This window comes from Balaenoptera ricei, chromosome 19 (genome assembly GCF_028023285.1).
Source record: "Balaenoptera ricei isolate mBalRic1 chromosome 19, mBalRic1.hap2, whole genome shotgun sequence".
Classification (NCBI taxonomy): domain Eukaryota; kingdom Metazoa; phylum Chordata; class Mammalia; order Artiodactyla; family Balaenopteridae; genus Balaenoptera; species Balaenoptera ricei.
The window spans coordinates 11,933,912-11,953,939 of NC_082657.1; the positions used below are offsets into that span (position 1 = coordinate 11,933,912).

Below are 20,028 nucleotides of genomic sequence, written 5' to 3' on the forward strand. Positions count from 1 at the left end.
GATCCTTGCTTTCCAGTGATGTTCACTTCTCTCCACTTAACTTTCAGACTTGGCGGAGCGGCCCGGGAGAACTGCGCAGGCGCTTCTCCGAGCCCGGAGCCCCGCCCACAGGGCGCAGTTGTGTGCGTGGAGAAACTCGCCGAGCCCCGCCTAAGCGTCCATACGCAGGCGCAGGAGAGCGTGCCCTCCGCTTTCGGCTCTGATTGGTCGCCGCGGGTAAGGGCGGCGCCCAATGGGAGGCGTGGATAGTGAGGGGTCCCACACGCCTGGAGCAGAGGGTCTGTGTCAAGAGCGGCGGGGGCTGCAGGAGGCAAGAGAGACGGGTGAGGGCGCCGCGGGGCGGGCCGGGGAAGAGAACGCTGGGCTTACGGAGAGGGCGGAGGGAGAACGAGGGGGACCCGACCCCGGGGGTCGAGGAGCTTTGGGGCCTGCGCTAGGGCGGGAGCGACGCGGAGTGGAAAGAGAGTGCTGCTTCCTCTGTGCCCTGGAGCGTTGATAGAGCGCCTGAGGTGTGCAGGACCCTACGTTTGATTGAGCTCGCCCGGCCCCCACCGTTTGCAGGGAACTCTCAGGTTGCGTAGTTGATAAGTCTGGTCAGAGAAAAGGGATGTGTCTCAGGATAGTTGAACTTCCAGGCCCCTGGTGGGCTCTTTCTTGGAAGGACTTTTATTGGTCCACTGTATAAAAAAAACCCATCCTTCCCCCCAATAATTCACAGTCCAGGATTGGGAAATGGGGAATGCAGACTAGGAAAGTCCAAATATCAGGTCCTTCGGGCCATTTTCTAGACATTTACTGGGTGCCTACTGGGCCTCGCTGGAGGGGAGTTCTCTGTTGGGAGTGGGGCTGTAAACGATGCAAAGTTGAACTGTCAGGCCCCTGGTTGACTGTTTCCAGGAAGGTACGTTATTGAATGGCTTTTGTGTGTCAGGGCCCGGGCAACTCAAAAATTAGTGAGGGAGTTGGAAAGTTTAGCTCTTGGGCTTTTAGTGAATCATTTACTTAAGGAGCATTTATTGGAAAGCAGCTGATAGAGAGCCCTGTGCTGGGCCTTGTTACTGTGGGAATTCACAGTCTAATAGGAGGGCTGGTCTGGTGGGAAAAGTGGAATGTGCACAAGGACAGTTAAACTCTCGGGGCCACACTTCCTGGAGGGAGCTTAATTCATTCACCAAATCTACTCAGTGCTTATTATGGTGAGACCTCTGGGAGCTTAACATGAGCAACTTTTGTGTGCAGAGCTGTAAGCTGAACTCCACCTGCCCTCTGGCACTAACAGATGAGTTGAAGAAGAAATGGAGATGGTGGGGATTATATTTGGAAAATTACTGCTTAGGCTTGCATGGGCGGCAGTCATTTGCTGTAGGGACTCTGAGCCCCTGTTGTGTGAAGGGGCCTGGGTTGGGTTGAGCCCACACCTGTAGAGGGAGAGATGGGGCACGTAGAGGGAAGTTCAAAAGTTAAAATCCCTGTCCTTGGTCAGTGGCTTTGTTGGTGACAGCAGCCCCTACAATAAATCAGACTTGCCCTGCCGGCAAGCTCAGTCTGGTGAGGAGCACAGACTCTATCCCAAGTTCATGATATTTGCTATGATGGAGGTGGCACAGGATACCATAAGAACCCCAAGGAGGAGGGAGTGGCCACCACCCTGTGGATGTAGAGTTTGCTAGAAAAGAAGAGAGAACTTTGTTGGCAGAAGGAATAGCAGCATCAAAGACTTAGGGTCCAAAAACAACATTTCTGGAGAATTACAAGTAATGGTTCTATCTAAGCTTTACAAAGTACCAGGGACTTTGTGGTCAGTATTACTTTTAGTCCATTTCACAAATGAGAAAACAGTCTCTGAGAGATGAAGTAAGTGGTGGAGCTCAGATTCAAGCCAAGGGCAGTCTGGTCCAGAGCCTATGCTCTTAAACACCTTGCTACATCTCTCTGTGTGTAAGTAGATAGAGGGAAGATGCTGCACAGAGAGGAAACTGCACAGGCCAAGGCCAAGAGACCCCAAAAGACACATTCTGTGCTTGCAAAGGGTGTGACCAGTCCTCTGGGTAAGGAGGGTAGCATCAGAGGCCAGACTGAGAAGGGCTGTTTCTTTTCTGCAGATACCTGACCGCCATGGGGTGCAGTTCAGCTACAGGGTCGCAGGCTCACTGAAGACTGAGATATAAATATTGGATCCAGACTTGCTGATTGTTAGAGGCTGGTCAGTGATGGGATGGGCAAGGGAACTCCTGAGACATCCCCCCTCCCCTTGAGTTCCTGGTCTCACTAGGCACCCCCTTCTTTCTCCAGGTACTGCCTTCTACACAATGGCAGAGGTGGTGGCTGAGGCAGCTGAAGTGGCTGAGATGCCAACACAGATGTCACCAGGGGCAGTGGAAGTGTCAACACCGATGTTAGGGGAGAAAATGGAGATGTTAACGGAGGTGACTGAGATGACACCTGGGGAGGCCCTTGCCTCATCCCTCTTCTTCCAGTTCATGTGCTCTGAATGTGGCAGCCTCTACAACACACTGGAAGAAGTCCTCTCACACCAGGAGCAGCATGTGCCCACTGTCACAGAGGAGGAGGCGCTGACCACCCAGGACACTGGCCTGGAGCCGGAGCTGGTGCCAGGCACTGAGGATGGGCCTTTCCAGTGCGGTGAGTGCAGCCAGCTCATCCTCTCCCCCAGCGAGCTCCTGGCCCACCAGGATGCCCACCTGCGGGAGTCTGCAAGCCAGATCCAGTACCAGTGTGGAGACTGCCAGGAGCTGTTTCCCTCACCTGAGCTGTGGGTGGCTCATCGGAAGGCCCAGCACCTTTCTGCTGCTGCAGCAGCTAAAGCTCCGGTGCCGCCTCCTCTGCCTCCCCTCCCCTCCCCACCTCCACCCCCTGCTCCACCCGAAGTCAGGATGGAGCCCTATGAGTGTCCTGAGTGCTCTGCCCTGTGTACCACCCCTGAGGAGTTCTTGGAGCACCAGGGCACCCACTTTGACTCCCTAGAGAAAGAAGAGCGCAACGGGCTAGAGGAGGAGGAGGAGGGTGAGGATGAAGAAGATGACGACGAAGAGACAGAGGACGAGGAAGAGGCAGCAGCAGAGGTTGGTGATGATGCTAAGGGAGCGGACAAGTCCACAGCCGGCCAGGCCCAGGGCTGTGGGGATTGTCCTCAACGCTGCACCTCAGCAGGGGCACGCCGGCGACACCGGCGGGCGTCCCGTGGCCCAGCGTCAGCGGCTCACCCCTTCCACTGCAGCCAGTGCCAGCGCAGCTTCAGCTCAGCAAACCGGCTTCTGGCTCACGGGCGGGCCCATGTTGGTGGCACACACGAATGTACGACCTGCTCCAAGGTCTTCAAGAAAGCAGCCTCGCTGGAGCAGCACCTGCGGCTGCACCGTGGCGAAGCCCGCTACCTCTGCGTGGACTGCGGCCGTGGCTTCAGCACAGAGCTCACGTTGGTGGCCCACCGGCGGGCCCACACCGCCAACCCACTGCACCGCTGCCGCTGCGGCAAAACGTTCAGCAACATGACCAAGTTCCTCTACCACCGGCGCACTCACGCCGGCAAGAGCGGGGCACCTCCCACGGCGGCGGCGGTGGCGGCCACCTCCCCGGCTCCTGCCGAGCCCACGCCCCCGCCGCTGCCCCCTGCCCCACCCGCCCAGCTGCCCTGCCCGCAGTGCTCCAAGTCCTTTGCCTCCGCCTCCCGGCTCTCCCGGCACCGGCGCGCGGTCCACGGGCCCCCTGAGCGGCGACACCGCTGCGGTGTCTGTGGCAAGGGCTTCAAGAAGCTGGTTCACGTGCGCAACCATCTGCGGACGCACACGGGCGAGAGGCCCTTCCAGTGCCATTCCTGTGGCAAGACTTTTGCTTCTCTGGCCAACCTCAGCCGCCACCAGCTGACCCACACGGGTGTGCGTCCCTACCAGTGCCTGGACTGTGGCAAGCGCTTCACGCAGAGCTCCAACCTGCAGCAGCACCGGAGGCTGCACCTGCGGCCAGTCGCCTTTGCCCGTGCGCCCCGCCTCCCCATCACCGGTCTCTACAACAAGAGCCCCTACTACTGCGGGACCTGCGGCCGCTGGTTCCGTGCCATGGCGGGCCTGCGACTGCATCAGCGGGTCCACGCCCAAGCTCGGACGATGACACTGCAGCCTCCCAGATCACCCCCTCCTGCCCCGCCCCCGCCCCCCGAGCCTCAGCAGACTATCATGTGCACCGAGCTCGGGGAGACCATTGCCATCATCGAGACGTCCCAGCCACTGGCACTTGTGGACACGCTGCAGCTGTGCCAGGCGGCACTGGGGGCCACTGAAGCGAGCGGGCTGTTGCAGTTGGACACGGCCTTTGTGTGACACAGCTGAAGAGCAACAATAAAAGAGTTTGGTTGCAGAATCAAGTGTGGGCACCTCTGGGGAGAAAGGGGGCCACGCCCTGGCAAGCCACTCTGGCGCCCACCGGGTGCCAGCATTCACCCTGGCCTCTTACCCACTGACTCCTCAGAATGGCCCCACCAGGCGTCACCTTTCTCTGCCTGAGGGGACGCTGAAGCTCTGAGACACGATATGATCTGTCCCGGTCACCCCACTGCGTTGCAAAGCGGGGTTCTCCAAGGCTCTTTGCTCTGCATCACCCTGGTGCCCAGCAACATCAGGTAACCTTTCGTGAGCCCCAACCGTGTGCCAGCTCTGTGCTGGGCCCTGTCACATACCTCTTCACGTCCTCTGCTTTTCCCCCCGGCCCTAGCCTTCTCTGGACTCTGGGCTCCCAGGATTTGGCTCTGCCTGGTGGAAGAAGGCACCTGACTTCTCTGGGCTTCCTTGATCTCACTTTTGACAACGTGGAGGGCAATCTATAGGTACCCCGGTATTCAGCTGCAGGTGGGTGATGTTGGAAACCCAGGAATGAGTCAGACATGGGCTCTGCCCCAGGAGCCACGCAGTGTGGTAGGAGGAACACCCACAAATACAGATGGCCTTGCTCTCTGAATGTCTTGTTGATTTATTCAGCCTGAGTGTCCTAAGGCCTCCCTCCCGTGTGCTGGGGGCCAGAGACGAATCAGGCCTCTGCCCTGCCCAGGTGGGATCCCAGGGCTCAGCCCTGGGATATCAGCCCCAGGACCCTCAGGGTTGCAGCGGGGATGTGCAGGGACAGTAGGATCCCAGAGCAGGGAACAAATCTCCATGTTAGATCAGGAGTCAGAGGCTTCCTAGAGGAGTTAATCTTTGAAGAAAAAGTAGACATCTGCTAGTGGAAGACGAAGAAAATATTCCAGGCAGGCAGCACCGCAAGGAGGGTGAGTTCTTGGTATACTTGGAGGTTGTCCAGTTATTGACGGACGACCAATAACAGCAAACATTTGACTGCCCGGCCATGGCAGGCACTGCGGTTAGCACTATACACGTGTAATGATCTCAGCAGGCCTGTGAGGTGATCTCAGTATTATCCCAAGTGAGAAAACAGGGACAGAGACTCGCCCAAGATCTCATAGCTGGGCAGAGGCATTGGCCAAGACCTTTTAGCCCATATCTGTAACTGATACAGCTGTGGACTGATTGTGACCTGAAACAGCTGCAGGGGCGGGGGCTCAGAGGAGGAGTCATGGTAACTGGAGGAAAAGTGAGCCATTGTCACAGAGCAATTGGAGTTTAAGGGGCCTCAAAAGATAAAAAGTCTTGGGAACAGGAAGGAATCCCCAACCTTTTCAAAGGTTACCTGGGCTGACAATCCTTCCCTCTCCAAATGAAAGTAGATGATTTATGGCAGGTCCATCGGGAAGGCTTGTCTCAGGCCTCTGCAGACCAGGGTATTCAGACAGGTGCAGCAGGACATGGCTGCGGCTGAGCTGTCTGGGAGGGAGGCTGGGCAGAGGAGGGGCGGCAGAGCAGGGAAGGAGGGAAGCCTAGACCTGGGAAGGCCTTGAAAGCCAGGCTAAGAAGTTGGGGCACTGTGGGGGATGGGATGGGGTGAGGGTCATAGGTGGGGTTAGGGCTCCCTGGCATCAGGGTGGGGCAGGGGAAACTGGAGATGGTCCAGGAAGTAGAGGATGGGGCCAGACCTGGGCAGAGGCCATGGGGGTGGGAGGAGGGTGTAGGACACACTCAGTGACCTCATAGCCCACTGGGTGTGAGCCCAGGAGCCCAGGAGCCCGAGGTTAGCCCCTTGTCCAGACCAGCCCTCCTTCCCTTACCCAGTCCACTTGCTCTATGTGTTCATCCTACAAACGAGGTGACATCTGGATGGTGTTGAGCAGGGAGGGCCAGGGATTGCTCTGGGCAGTATACAGATGCCCCTGGGGCTCGCCTAAGCAGACAGCGGAGCCCAGATGCTACAGGAACAGTCCCTGAACACCCTCTGGGATATGTTCAAAACTCTTCTCCCTTTTTCTTCACAAATGGAGTCCAGTGGAGGACATGTCAGTTGCTCCTGTCCAGGCTCCCTTTTACCTCTAGGGCCTCCTGCCCTCGCCTACCATTGGCACCATGTGGAGGAGATGCCATTTTCCTCTGCCCATGGCCCCACCACCTGGCCCCAGCATGTTTTCAAAGCAAGGGAAAAAGCCACACTCTCTGCGACAGCCTTCCCAGGGTTGTCACTTCCCAGCATCCCTAAAGAGGTGGGCCAGGTGGGGCCCTGTTTAAGGCGGAAATGAAGGCTTGGGGAACTGCTAGGGTTTGGGCAGCTCCTCTGCCCCCATCCATGCCCACTAAGAGTCTATACCAAGGTTGTCTTGGCCTGAGTGACCCACCCCCCCCATCATCCTGTGTCCCCCTGAAGTAGCAGGTAGCTCAGGCTATGAGATAGGGAGCCCTCTGTTCAAACCTTGACTTTGCCACCTGTACTCTGTGGCCTTGACCTATCTGACGGCCAGTTCTCTCACCAGTCACCTGGGAATGACAGTGCTTCCCTCCCTCAGTGGAAGCAGATGATTTGTGCTGCAGCGGATAAGCCAGAGCTAGCTCATCACATGTGCAGAGGAGGGAGCACAGGAAGCTTGGGCGCCTGAGCCAGGGCCAGCCTGGGTTCATCCCACCGTTCCCCTGCCTGAGATGCAGCCCACTCCTGTCCCAGGACAGCCCCCCAGGCACCTCCCTCACCTCTGTGAAAACAGGTGTCCAGACAGCAAGCAGGTTTTCATGCCAATAATTTATTGAACGGAGGTCTGTACACAGGCAAACCTTACTGTGAAAACTAAGACATCAGGAGCTCCCCCACTGCCCCTGCCCTCCAGGATGGGGAGAGGCGGGAGGAGGCCTTAGGGGCAGAGAACAGGAGGGGGGGACACAGCTGTTGGAGGGGAAAGGGCCAGGTTGGACGGTGCGAATCGACATTTTCTTTAAGAAAAAAATTATAACAATCTATTTACACCCGGGGGCCAGGGAAGGGAAGAGGAGGAGAAGGGCTGGTCTGGTTCTATTTACAAGGGATACAGGAGGGGAGGGGGGTTGGAGGAGGTGGAGACCTGGGGGGAGGGGAGGGAGCTGAGGGGGTAGGAGGTCCTCATGCCGCCCGCCCCCTCCCCCCAATCCCCGGTCCTTCCTTCTCTTCCCTCCCCACAACCAGTTAAAATCCTCTTAAAAAGCCCACCACAGGGGTGAGGCTGGTGAGGGAGGGACTGGAGGTGGGGATAGGGACTCATTTACCTCTGCCCTCTAGTCTAGGGGCCTGGTCAGGGCAGGAGCTTGACAGGCTATGGCCCCCCTTCCCAGCCCCACCAGGGGCTCCCAGATGGAAGGGCAGTTGGTGGCGCCCTCAGGAAGAGTTAGTGAGGGGAGCTGTGGCATCGGTCGACTGCCAGTCCGGGCCGGTCTGAGCCTCACTTAAAGCTGAGGGGGAAGGAAGGAGCAGACAGTTAGCCTTTGCCTTTTAGCCCCCCACCCCCACCCCCAAGAGCAGGAAGCTGGTGTGAGATGCTACATTAGAAATGGAAAGCTGTCACTTTAGGTCTAGGGTTGCAAACTCAAATGCCAAAGGGCCAGGTTGGTCATTGAGTGACTCACCAGAAAGCCAGGCCCCACAGAACAGGGGGCAGCTGGAACTCAGCTCCAGCTGGTAATACTGCCCTGAGCAGAGGCAGGCCCACTGCTGCCCAGTCTTATTTTCTTCCCCAAGAGAAACAGGAAATCTGGATTTGTACATAAAATGGCCCCAGTTTTTTAATGTGAGCAACAAATTTAACTTTTTGTTTGTTTGTGCAGGCTAAACTTATGTCTTTGGTTTTCCAGTTTGCATTTAAACACAGATACAGGCAATAATGCCTCACAAAGGTGGCCATTCACATGTAAAATATGCTTTCTGTCAGAATGTCAACTATTTTGCAGGAAACGCAGGGGTTGTGAGAACAGAGAACAGACCCGTCCCCACCCCCCGGGCTGAGAAATGCAGCTTTAATGCTCAGAAGATGGCCCCCAACTTACCTTGTGAGGATGGGGTGAGGGAGGCAGTGCCCGCCGGGGACCTCAAGTGAGGAGGGATGAGAATGGCGTTGAGAGATGGTTGGATGGTGAGTTCTAGAGACAGGAATGGACATGCCTAGTCAGGGGACAGGGCACCTGGAGACCCAGTTGGGGATAGGAAGGGGCACCAAATAGGGACCCAGCTCTGAGCAAGGCCAGTTGCCTGGGGACACACGTAGCCACTGAACACTTTAAATGAAAAACTGGCAAGAGCCTAACACAGGAGATTGCAGAGCGCAGATGAAGTCGGTTTGGGTCTCCCGGAATCAGGGGCATTTCCTGAGCCCCAGGACTGCCTGGCAGCCCACCCTCAGCTCCCCACTCCTGTCTTCAACACCAGGCTCTTCACAATCTTTGGCTGCCCCTCCAACAACCCAGATCCCAGGCTGTGCCCTCACCGCCAGGACTGAAATTGAAGAGGGGGGGAAGCGGGCGGTTGTTGGGGAGCTGGGTTCCAGGACATCGCAGTTCATCAAAGAAGCTGTGGGCACAGGCTTCCAGCGGGGAGAGCCTCGAGGACGGTGTGTACTCCAGCAGGCTAGAGCAGAGCGCGATGGCCTCAGGTGGCGTTCGGGATTTGAACACCTTGGGGGGTGGAGGGGGCAGAGGTGACAAGGGTGAGACGCTCTGGGCCCTGGTATACTCCTGCCCACCTCCCACAAGCCCACTTTCCACATGAGGCAACTGAGGCCCGGCCTCTGAGGGGAGGTCAGTTTGTATCAGATGAGCAACCCGCTCAGGTCCCATGACTGTGTGGGCCCTGCTGTGAGCGTGTTTCCCCACCAGAAAAACAGGACTCTTGTATTTACTGTGGGTCCTCAACTTTTAGAGTATGGGAGATTCCAAAACCTTTGAAATGTGATGAAAGTTACTGACCCACCACTGAGCCATGACTCTAGCCAGGTCCCCAGACCGGTTGGCCTCCAATGGGGACCTCAGCCATGCTGCCTGAGCCCCTAGCCCTGCCCCACCTTTGTCCAGGGGTGAGCTTTAATCTGGGGGAACTTGAACTCCGTGTAGTTGGGGTTCATCTCTCGAATCTGTTCCCGGGTTGGTGTTCCCAGCACCTGTAGGGAAAGGGAGGGGTCTGAGCCAAGGCCCTTAGCGCTTAGCCCAATCCCTGCCCACCCTGGCCCTGCCCTCACCTTGATGATCTCCACCAGCTGGTCTACCCCACTGTCCCCAGGGAAGATGGGCTGGCCCAGGAGGAGCTCGGCCAGTACGCAGCCAGCTGACCACACATCTGAAGAGGAATGGGGCAGGGTGAGAACTACCATGCCCATCCCCTGGCATACATTCCTATCCTCATGGTCATCCTGAGAGATGCCAGGGAGCCCCATTTTCTCGCCTCAGAGAGGAAGTGCCTTGCTCAAGGTCACACACAGCTTAGGAACATAGGAGCCTGACTTTGAACCTCCAAGTCTACCTGACTGCACTGTACTCTCCAACCTAGATGTTTCCATTGCCTCTCTCCACTTTGTGACCCCAATAAGCCTTTTCTCTGCCTCTAGCTTCAGAGGACAGATCAACAGGCCAAGAACAGGTACCTGTGTTCTTTGGGCCTCAGGAAGGTAAAGCATTAAGTGGGCTGCCTTACTCACTTCTGGCCTCTATCCTGCCCTTGGGAATAGCTATAGGCCGGTAGTCACCCCTCCCTGGTCTGAACCTTGACCGCCACAGCGCAAGTTCACATCTAGGGACCATGAAGTTTCCTCACACTGCTGATGACTGTTCTCTTCCAAACACTTTCACACCCTCTCCTAATGCCTGGAAGTTGGCGCTGTCATCCCCAGCAACAGGAAAGGACATGGAGGCCCTGTGAGCAGGTCACACCCTCATGATGGCAAAGCCTTACCTCCCGATTCCCCCAAGGTCACCGTCAGCCCCTCCCCCTGCCTGAGAAGAGAGGACTGACTGGGAGGTTCCAGAGCTGGTATGGACTCTGGAGTCAGGTCAGCTTTCAAAGCCCAGCCCTGCCCAGTCCCAGCAGTGTGACTGCGGGCAGGTGGCCTCACCACTCTAAGCTTCAGACTGCTCAACTGTAAAATGCACACATGACAGCATCACCTTCCTAAATCTGAGGACTGGCTAAAAGAACAGATGTTAAGCTTTTATCACCGAGCCTGGCAGACACACAGGAAGAACTCAAAAACTGCCATGACTGCTATTCCCACCCCCACCCTCCCTCAAATCTGACCGATGGATGAGGTGTAATCAGTGGCTCCGAAGATCAGCTCTGGGGCCCGGTAGTAGCGAGAACAGATGTAGGAGACATTGGGCTCTCCTCGGACCAGCTGCTTTGCACTGTGGGAAGATATGGGTAGGCAGGAGTCAACACAAGCCAAGGCTCGGGATCCCTCCTCGCCCCTTCAGCCACCCAGCACACCCCGGGTCAGGCCCACCTGCCAAAATCGCAGAGCTTGAGGACGGCAGTGTCGGGGTCCACCAGCAGGTTCTGGGGCTTGATGTCGCGGTGACACACACCCTGGGAGTGGATGTAGGCCAAGCTCCGGAAGAGCTGGTACATGTACACCTGGGGCAGGCAGGGGACAGCAGAACTCCAGCCCAGCTCTCCCCGCAGAGCACACCCCTGCTCCACCATCTTGGCCTGAAGAGCCCTTCCACCCACTCTCCCTGACTTGAAAACAGTTCGCTGCCCCTTGGTTCTCGAACTTTAGTGAGCACCAGAATCACTTGGCGGCCTTGTTAAAACAGGGACTGCGGACTGCTGGGCCCCACGCTCAAGAGTTTCTGATTCAGTAGTTCAGGATGAGGCATTTGCAACAAGCCCCCTAGTGCTGGTGCTGGTCCATACTTTGGAAACCATTGCTTCAAGCACACACTTCAGCAGAAGCCTGATGAATGAGACAGATACATCAGGAAGGCCTTTTAAAACAGGCTGGGGAGCCTCACCAAAACCACTGGCTATAGGAAAGGCTCAGCCTCCTTTGCCCACCAGTCAAAACCACCCACGAGCCAGCCCCTCTCCAGCTGGATTTTCCTGCCACCCTCTTCCCTACTGACTAGGATGTAAGTGCCAAAAGAGCAGAGATCTTTGTGGTTCCATCACTGCTGCATCCCCCAGGGCCTAGACCAGTGCCTGGCACATAATATCTGCTCAGGGATGCTTCCTGGGCCCCCTCCTCCTCTGTTACCAGTGCCCTCGGCCAGAGATGCCACTCTTGCCCTGTGCCTGGTCTCCTCCCAAAATACTTCCTTGATCCTTCTCACTCCCAAAGCAGGCAGGACCTCCTGTTTCCAGAATCCCCTGTGCTCCTTCCAGTATGGCAGTTGCTAGTAGTTTTATAGTTCTCTGTGATAACACCTGTCTACCCTGTTAAACTGAGAGCTCTTCAGGAGCAAGGCCTGGGTCTCAGTCAACTGGGCCTCTAGAACTGCTCAGTGCTGGCCCCGGAACACAGGCAGCCACAGGACGCATTCAACAAACCACACCACTGCCTCCCAGGAAGCGAGGTCCCACAGCTCCCACCACTGGTAGAGCCCCAGGGCTCACCTAGGCCTGGGGTACTTAAAGCCAGCGGGAGGAAAAACGGGGCCCCATGCAACCTCCAACAAACTCGCACCCAACCTCCGCCTCCCAATGCAGCTGGCTGCTCCAGCCTTGTTCTCCACAGTATCCCTAGGCCCATTCACTCATCCATTCGTTCAAACACCTCCTTACGGATAGTAACATACAGGGCACAGCACCAAGCACTGGGGAATAAGCCTGCACAGGTGATGAATGAAGACTCATGCGTTCTTGGCTCTGTGAACACTAACCTTCCCGCAACCCTGCCTCCTTCCCATCACCCCTCTGCCAAGGCTCCAAAGGCCAGGACTCTGACCTCATCGTCTCCCCTCTGCATTCTAGGTCCCCACCTCGATTCTGAGCTAACTCCACCAACACTAACCGGTACCAGTGGGCTCCCAGTATGGACCCAAGCGGCCTCCCCAGCCTGGTCAGCCTGCCTCCCTGATTGAGTCAGGCCTTGGGTTGGGCTGCCCTGCCTTTGGCGCGCTCCATCTCTGGGGGTATAGGGACAAGGGCAGGGAACGTGAGGCCTCCAGAGACCAATGTAAAACTTGGAGATGAGGGAAACCACAGAGGCAGGAGTGTCTGTCCGGAGCTCCTGGCTTTGTGGGCCTGGGCCCCAGCAGCCTGCCTGCCTGCCTACCTTGACATAGATGATAGGGATGGTCAACTTGGCCTTGGTAAAATGGCGGGCCACCCGGTACACCGTCTCGGGCACATATTCCAGCACCAGATTTAGATAAAGCTCGTCTTTCTGCAGAGAGCAAAGGAGAGGTGTGGGGCATTGTGAGAAAAGAGCAAGGAAGGGGGGGCGGGAGGGTCTGTGAGGAATAACGGGGGAAGAGACCAGCAGTCACGAGGAAGGCAGGCAGGCAAACGGGTGGAGTCAAAGTGGAGGACTCCTCCACACACTGAGGTCTCACCTTCTCCCCACTGGAGTAGAAAAAGTATCTCAGCCTCACGATATTGCAGTGGTCCAGCTTACGCATAATCTGCAGCTCTCGGTTCTTGGGGGCAAAAGAAGGCAGCCTCAGAAAACCACCAGCTCTCCCTGCCTCCCCTCCGTAGCACCCCTCACCACAGCTCTACTCCCCCACTCCTGCCAACAGAGCCAAGCAGCTACTCCCTGTGTCCCAGCTCCAAGGCCCCATGGCGCAGCCCCTAATTCCTCACCCCCAGCCCACTCCCCTCTCACACAAGCTGTGGGCTAAACTCAGACCACTTCTATGTGCTTTCTGCAGCCTACTTTTTAAAGATGTTTGATTTTTTTGCTGAGATTTACAAATCAAATGCCTTCACATATAATCTAAGTTTTCCAGCTTCTCTTGAAAAATCAGATGACGTGGCCACATGAGGCCCACCTCCCTGCCTGGCGCAAGCAACGACAGTTCACCCTGGTCCCCACTCCTCCCCACTGCTTTCACTAGAGGCATCTGAGCCCTTGGACCCCGGCTTGGTTCCAGAGTCCCAGACTCCAGGCTTCCAATCCTCATCTTCCCAGGGGAATCCAGCCTCAACCTCTTCCCAGGAGACCCAGTCTCAGCATTCTTCTCTATTCTCTGTTCCCCTCAGGGCCTCAGAGCTCCCTATCCTCAGATCCCTCTCATTCCTGGGACTCAACTATCATCAAATTCTGAGCAGCACCCTGGAGCTCCCCTGAGAGTCCTCACTGCCCAGGACCTAGGCTCTGACCTGGTTCCCTTCAGCCTAGGCTCAGTTCTCCTACATCCAGAGTAGCCTAGGATCCAAAGGGCCTCTATTAGCTCACAGGGCACCTCTGTATGAATGAGGAAAGGGCCTCAGACCCTGTCCCTTCCTCAGACGGGACAGAGCCCCAAACCAAGGCATGTGCAGCACAGGCAGGATGTCTCCCTGCACCTGTCAAACCCTTGGAGCAGAGCTTGACCTTCGCAAATATACTCATTAGCCCCACCAGCTTCCTTTCTCCTCTGGGCAGGGGTGTAACTTAGTGGTTAAGGTGAAGGGCTTGGGAATCAGATTCTAGTCTTGACCTTGGGCAATTCTCTCATCTGAGTCTCAGTTTCCAGTTTCCGCTTACTCAGAATGGGAATAACAACAGTACCTACTCTCAGACAATCTTTCCACAAGTTAAACTCACCTATAAAGCACTTACAGCAAAAGCCCAATAAAGTCAGCTCTGGGCTCTCCTGGAATCCACATTCCCATCTTCCACACAACTTGCTCCCTTCTCCTCTGGCCCATGCTCAGATCCCCCGTGGAAGCCCAAGCCCAGCACTCTTGCTGGAGTTCTCTCACCAGTCATGTGCAGTCAAACCTCCTTGTCCCCGTTCCCCCCAAGCTACCTTGAACCTCTTGTCCTGGAGAACCTTCTTGATGGCCACCAATTCCCTCGTGTCTGCCAGCCGTGCCTGGTACACGACCCCAAATGAGCCACTGCCAATCACTTTGATGTCTGTGTAAGCCACCTCCTGGGAGCGCTCTGGGCCTTGGCCTAGAGTGGCTACCACTGTGGTCACCTTCCCACTGTCACCTGGGGAGCAAAGGGAACACAAGATCTACTGACCTTTCCCCTCTGGCCACCACCCCATCCTGGGGCTGTGAGAGGGAGGGGAGTCACTACAGGAAGCTCACTGGGGGGGTTCTTTGTCCCTTCCCCAATCTTCAAAGATGGCTACTGGATGCCTCCCAGTGCCCTTTCCCCTCTACCCTTCATGGAACCCCAAATCCTGACTCCTCCCATAGGAGAGGATACTGACACATAAAACCTCTTGCTGTTCAAGGGTTGGTGACCCCTAATTTCCACTTCTAGTAAGCAGCAAATCACTGGTCCCTCCTGATTTGAGGAGGCACCAACACTGCCAGATGTTGAATCCATCCACTATGAGCTAACTGCCTTCTGGTCCCTCCTCACTGGGGAAAGCCTGACCTAACCTCTTCTGCTTGAGAGCGGTAACCCTGAGGTAATTCTACTTTAGGAAAGCACTAACCTTTCTCACAGCTCAGGGTATAGTGATCTCTTAAGTCCTCCCTAACTGGAACTGGTAACTTCACCACTGGTTTCTGGTGACAGAAATGAATGACTCCTCCAGTAATGAGTGCTAGTGCCCTAACTCTCACGTTGGGGGGACAATTAGCTCTTACCCAAATACTTTGGGGCTAGAAAAAAGCACTGGCCTGACCTCATCTGTGAGGTCCAGAGCCCCAGACCCCATCCTGTGTGTAACTGGTCTCTAATGAACAAGCACTTAATAGTGAGAATGGTGCACCTGATCTCTATCATCAGGGAGCTATCCCAGCCTCAGTGCTTTAAAGGAAAGCTATAATTCCCAATTCCATTCTGTAAATGGCAACAAAATTTGGCAGCATTCTTGGGGGATAGTGATCCCTCTTCTTTGGGTAACTGATGAAAGGTTCCCCAAAGAAAAGGGATCAATGATGAATCAGATCCATTCTGAGGGGCCAGTGACACCATCTTTTGGAGGGAGATGATCCTACATAGCTATTTTTCCAGAGCCAGTGACATCATTCCTCAGAATAATGAGATAGGTATAACTTCACATCTCTATTCTATGGGGTGGAACTGGGACCCTCCCCTGCCCTCATTCCATTTCTGTGAAAGGAGACCCACTGACCCATCTTTTTTGAATAATACTGACTATGGACTTGGTCTGAAAAGTATGCTGACTTCCAATCTATCCTCAAGAAGCAGCAATCATTAATTTCTACCATTGGGGGCACAATTCTACATATTACGGACAGGTAATGATAGTAGGCCTATTCTTTTAAAACGGAAGGTGACTATGTACCAGGTTTGGAAAGCCCTGGCCCTGTTCTTAGGGGACACAGCAAACGCAAATCCCTGCTTCTAAGTGATATTCTCTCCAAATCCCCATGCTCTGAAGGGAAGCACATTCAGATCCCTCCTTCTGGATGATGATGATCTTATTCTTGTTCTCTTGGGAAACAATAACCCTTGAGCCCCATTTGCAAGCGACAATGACCCCTGATCCTGTTCTCGAATGGATGGCAACATCGGATCCCTGTTTTGAAGGCTCTCGGACCCAAGACTTCGGTACTGGAAGAACAGGAACCTGTGACCCCTGTCTCTTAGAGAATTACTAAATCTAATTCTAAACTCCAAGTGATGGTAACCCCCCCAAATCCCTTTCTCTGGGATGGGGGAGAGCTCAGATCCCAGTTTGGGGAGGCACAGTGACCTCGAGCTCCTCTCTAAGCATAAAGAAAAACCTGATCGACGTCTAAGTGACTTCAGGAATCCGATCTCCACCCGCCACGGGCGACGCTAGTACTCACGGCCCAGCTTCACTCCGGGCGGCGGGAAGCTGGTGCCCGCGCCGGGGCCGCCGCTGCCTCCTCCGCCGCTGCCGCTGGGGCCACCCCCGGAGCTCGAGGCCCCCACGCCCCCGCCCATGGCTCCGACTGACGTCTTCCCGCCGCCACTGCCGCCTGGGCCAGAAGCCGAACCCCCGGGGCCGCCGCCGCCGCCGCCGCCGCCGCCTGGCTCCGCGAATGAGCTGGTCCGCGCCCGGCCCGAGCCCCCAGGGCCGCCCCCTGAAGGCGCGCCACCGCTCATGGCGCCGAGCGCAGGCCCAGGTCGCGGGGCTCGGGCTGCCCGGGTTGCCCCCGCCGCTGCCGCTGCCGCCGCCTCCCCCGGGCTCCGGCCTCTTCCAGGCCGCGCCGCTCGGGCTCCGGCTCCGGCTCCGGCCCAGCGCCCGCCGCGGGGCACGCCGGGAGATGCAGTCCACCGACCCTGCGCGCCGCCGTCGCCGCTGTCGGCCCTCACAGAGAGCCGCGCGGCACGCCGGGAAATGGAGTCCGCAAAGACCTCAGAGTGGACCGCGGGGATGATAGGTCGCTCTGCACCTCGGGAAACACAGTCCTGGGCAATAAGTTGGCCGACTGTGCCCACAGCGGACCCTGAAGCACTTTCGGAAGTAGGATCAGAGTCGCACACTCACTCCATTGCGGCAACCGCGCGTCCCTAGGTGTGGCTCAGAAATGTAGTACTCCATCAATGAGCTGTGTAGACCTGATGCAATCCGGGAAACGGAGTTCAGTCGCTCACTTAGTATATTGGCTGTATGCCGACCAGCGCCAGGTGCACTCTGGGAAATTGAGTCGGAACCCGCGGACCCGCCGCAATCGGGCCGTGAGGCAAGCCGGGAAATGGAGTCATCGCCACGCCCTCACCGCATTGCAGGTGTGAAGCTACTCCCAAAGCACGCCGGGAAATGGAGTCCCATATGATCCCTAAACCCCAAGTGGATACTGCAGTTCCAGAGATAGGCTAGGAAATGGAATAGCATTCCTCCTCCCTAGTTCGCTAGGCCGCAGTCCCCGCTGGAAAATGTAGTCAACACCGAGGCTTCGGAGCAGTTGCTACAGCGAGCCCTTGTGTCTTCTGGGAAATGGAGTTCAAGGCAGCCTTCCCACTGACTGAAGGGGAGGGATCTACCATGATCCTGAAGCATGCTGGGGAATAGTCCAGACCGGATTCCGACCGTTTGTGAGGCGAGACTGCAGAGGCTTGCCGGGAAGTGTAGTCTAATAGGTACCTTCGGGAGAGCGTGAGCGACAGGTGAAAGACAGTAGTCGCCTAGGGGAGACTGAAGAAAGTTTCAACGCCTCCCGCCCCGCCGCCAGGTCCCAAGAAAGAGCCGAAGTCTATCAGGGGCTGCTGGAAAATGGAGTGCAAACACTCCAAGTTCCAAGTTTCCACAAATCCGGAAGGAAAACCCTCCCCGCAAACGATTTAGGAAACAAAGTTTCCGGTGGTTTATCAGGACAATACAGTCTTCGGATACTGTCTAGCTTTTTCTAGCAATGTAGGTTGCACCAGCAGGCTGAGCCGAAGTTTGAAAGAAATGAAAATAGAATTTTTCTTGAACCCCCATTAAGCTTTTTGCATCCTCACGCTTCCTAAATCACAGGATCCTGAAAGGCCCAAAAGAAGGAAGCCGGCTGCTAGGAGTAGCCTTGGGTTTTGTGCACGCATTATATCGCCCCACTTATCGATTCATACCCGGAAGGACAGTAGCCCCAAAGCGCGCTGGGAAACAGAGTTCGTGTGTGTGTGTGTGTGTGTGTGTGTGTGTGTGTGTGTGTGTGAGAGAGAGAGAGAGAGAGAGAGTGAGAGAGAGAGAGTGTGTGTGTCCCGGAAGTACTTGGAACTAGAATGAAATCACCCTCCGCCCCTCCTGCCTTGTGGAATGATGGGAAATGGAGTCTCTAGACTTCACTTTAATCAGATCCTGTGATCACACTAATTGTCTTGTCCTTTCTGAAGCCTGAAGAAAGTCTCGTCCACTCGGTCTGTAACTGACCGCAATTCCCAGCGGACACAAACCCCTGGGGTAGGACAGACGGTAGCGCTAAAGCCTTTTCAAACTGCATTAACCAGAAGGCAAAGCGCAGTCACACTTCCGCTCTCTTCTTAATGAAGGAGGCTGCATCACGCACAGCCCAGAGCGGGTACTTCTGGGAATTGTAGTAGTTTCTCAGTCAAACAGTGTCTGCTGCCCTCTGGCGGCGGCTCGGAGTCCACAAGCAAAAATCCGAGTCAAGCCCCAAAGCCTAGGGAATCCTAAACTGGACCAAGAAGGTCTGCAAGGGCAGAAGAGCAGGGCGGAATAGCGGCGGTTACTTAACGGCCAGAACCCGTGAGACATGCGCAGTGGGCCGCGCGTGGGCAACCGCCAGAGGGGATTGGGGTCCGTCGGAGTCTGAGGGAATCTTACCTGAGTGTCTGTACGAGCTGAGAACGTTTGTTGAGGGGTGCTAGAGCGGGTTGTAAGTGGCTATGAGGGGCCTATGGGTGTCTGGAGGTGCTCAGGGGAGTCTTTGAAGAGGTGAACTGGTCTTCCTGGAGACCAGTGAAGTCAGAGAGGACTTGGGGTGTCTGTAAAAGGTCTGTGGGAAACTGTGAGAAACTACTGGTGACTGAGGGTATCTCTGAGGGATGGTTGAGAAGCATAAGGAAGGACCTTTGGGGGACTGTGGGAGTACTGGAGATTATCGGTAAGAAGAGGGTCTCTCATGGGATGAATTAATTGATGAAGTGTCTTGAGATCTATAAAGGGCTTTATACTTGGTTATCAGAGATCCCGGAGGATGTGGAAGGGAGCAAGGGTATGGTCTTGCAGAAACTGTGAATAGATTTAGGTGGGTCCTTAAAGATTAGAGGAGCCTCTGGAATTTTCAAGACCAGATGCCACCTGTGACATCCCACTCAGCCAGAATTTGGGGCAGGAAGTCTGCTTGGGCTGTGGAATAACCTGGAGAGCAGTTCTGGAGCTGAGTGCTTTTGAGTCCACGATAGACCCGGTTTAGAGGTGCTTTGAAGGCGCTAGAATCAGGTGCTGAGACTACTAATCAGGGTCCTCCCTCCTGCCTCCAATGATGACAGCCCTCTTTCTCCATCACACCACCACCACCACCAACTCAGCTGCATCTATGTTGCCAGGAGACAGGCCTCATCCCAACTTCCAGAAATAGCCCAGTGGCCCCCACCCTAAGGGAGTGACTTACATCACCCAGGAGAGGGAGCAGTTGCCCATAGGCTGCCACGAGAGCCTCAGTTTCCTGCCAGTACCCCAGCCCTGGATCCTCTCTTCGCTGCCAGTGGGCATCATTTGGGACCACCCACCCTGGGCTGGCATGAAATGAGGATGAAATGAGAGTGGGTAGGAGTTTCTAGCCCCTTCCCCCTCAGAGTTACACAGGGTGATATTTCACGGGGAAGCCAGTCCAACAGGCCCTGAGCCCTCAATTCTCACTCTCTCTTAGCAGCTGTGTGGCCTTGGGGAACTCTTTCCCCTCTCTGGGCCTCCAGCACCTCACCTGCACTGAACGGGTTGCGCTGTCTCTAAGGGCACCTCCAGCTTGGATTCCTCCTCCTGATTCTTTCATCTCTGATTCAAGCTCTCCAACTTGGGCTTCTAGCCTTATGAGCTCACCTCTTAGATCCTATGATCTTGAGATCCTGGTCTAGGTCCAACGTCCTGGCTTTAGGAGGAGAACTCAGTTGTTGAAAGAACATGGGCTTCAGAGACAGAC

General features: G+C 55.8%; 2 protein-coding genes across 3 annotated transcripts; one reads left to right on the forward strand and one right to left on the reverse strand.

The window, feature by feature from the left end:
* The first annotated feature begins 240 nt into the window (after positions 1-240).
* ZNF526 (zinc finger protein 526) lies at positions 241-4,971 on the forward strand. Of its 2 annotated transcripts, XM_059903712.1 has the most exons (3): positions 241-323; positions 2,103-2,203; positions 2,293-4,971. In XM_059903712.1, the coding sequence occupies exon 3, from the start codon at positions 2,310-2,312 to the stop codon at positions 4,335-4,337; it is 2,028 nt and encodes a 675-aa protein (XP_059759695.1). In that variant the 5' UTR covers positions 241-323; positions 2,103-2,203; positions 2,293-2,309; the 3' UTR covers positions 4,338-4,971. The 2 variants fall into 2 exon arrangements, with proteins under 2 accessions (XP_059759695.1, XP_059759696.1); XM_059903713.1 differs by lacking the exon at positions 2,103-2,203 and having other exon boundaries at positions 247-323.
* A 2,138-nt stretch (positions 4,972-7,109) lies between these two features.
* Positions 7,110-16,689, reverse strand: GSK3A (glycogen synthase kinase 3 alpha). Its single transcript, XM_059903714.1, has 11 exons — positions 16,267-16,689; positions 14,295-14,482; positions 12,894-12,977; positions 12,614-12,724; positions 10,841-10,971; positions 10,636-10,742; positions 9,584-9,681; positions 9,410-9,505; positions 8,837-9,023; positions 8,400-8,492; positions 7,110-7,808 (listed from the first exon to the last, which is right to left on the reverse strand). The coding sequence occupies exons 1-11, from the start codon at positions 16,544-16,546 to the stop codon at positions 7,735-7,737; spliced, it is 1,449 nt and encodes a 482-aa protein (XP_059759697.1). The 5' UTR covers positions 16,547-16,689; the 3' UTR covers positions 7,110-7,734.
* Positions 16,690-20,028: the final 3,339 nt, after the last annotated feature.

Coding starts and splice junctions, on each gene's coding strand:
- ZNF526 (XM_059903712.1), top strand. CDS start 2,310: ATGGCAGAGGTGGTGGCTGAGGCAGCTGAAGTGGCTGAGATGCCAACA.
- GSK3A (XM_059903714.1), bottom strand. CDS start 16,546: ATGAGCGGTGGCGCGCCTTCAGGGGGCGGCCCTGGGGGCTCGGGCCGG. Junction 10,743..10,840: donor AAGCTCTGCGATTTTGGCAG/GTGGGCCTGACC, acceptor ATCTTCCCACAG/TGCAAAGCAGCTGGTCCGAG. Junction 9,682..10,635: donor TGATTACACCTCATCCATCG/GTCAGATTTGAG, acceptor ATTCCTCTTCAG/ATGTGTGGTCAGCTGGCTGC.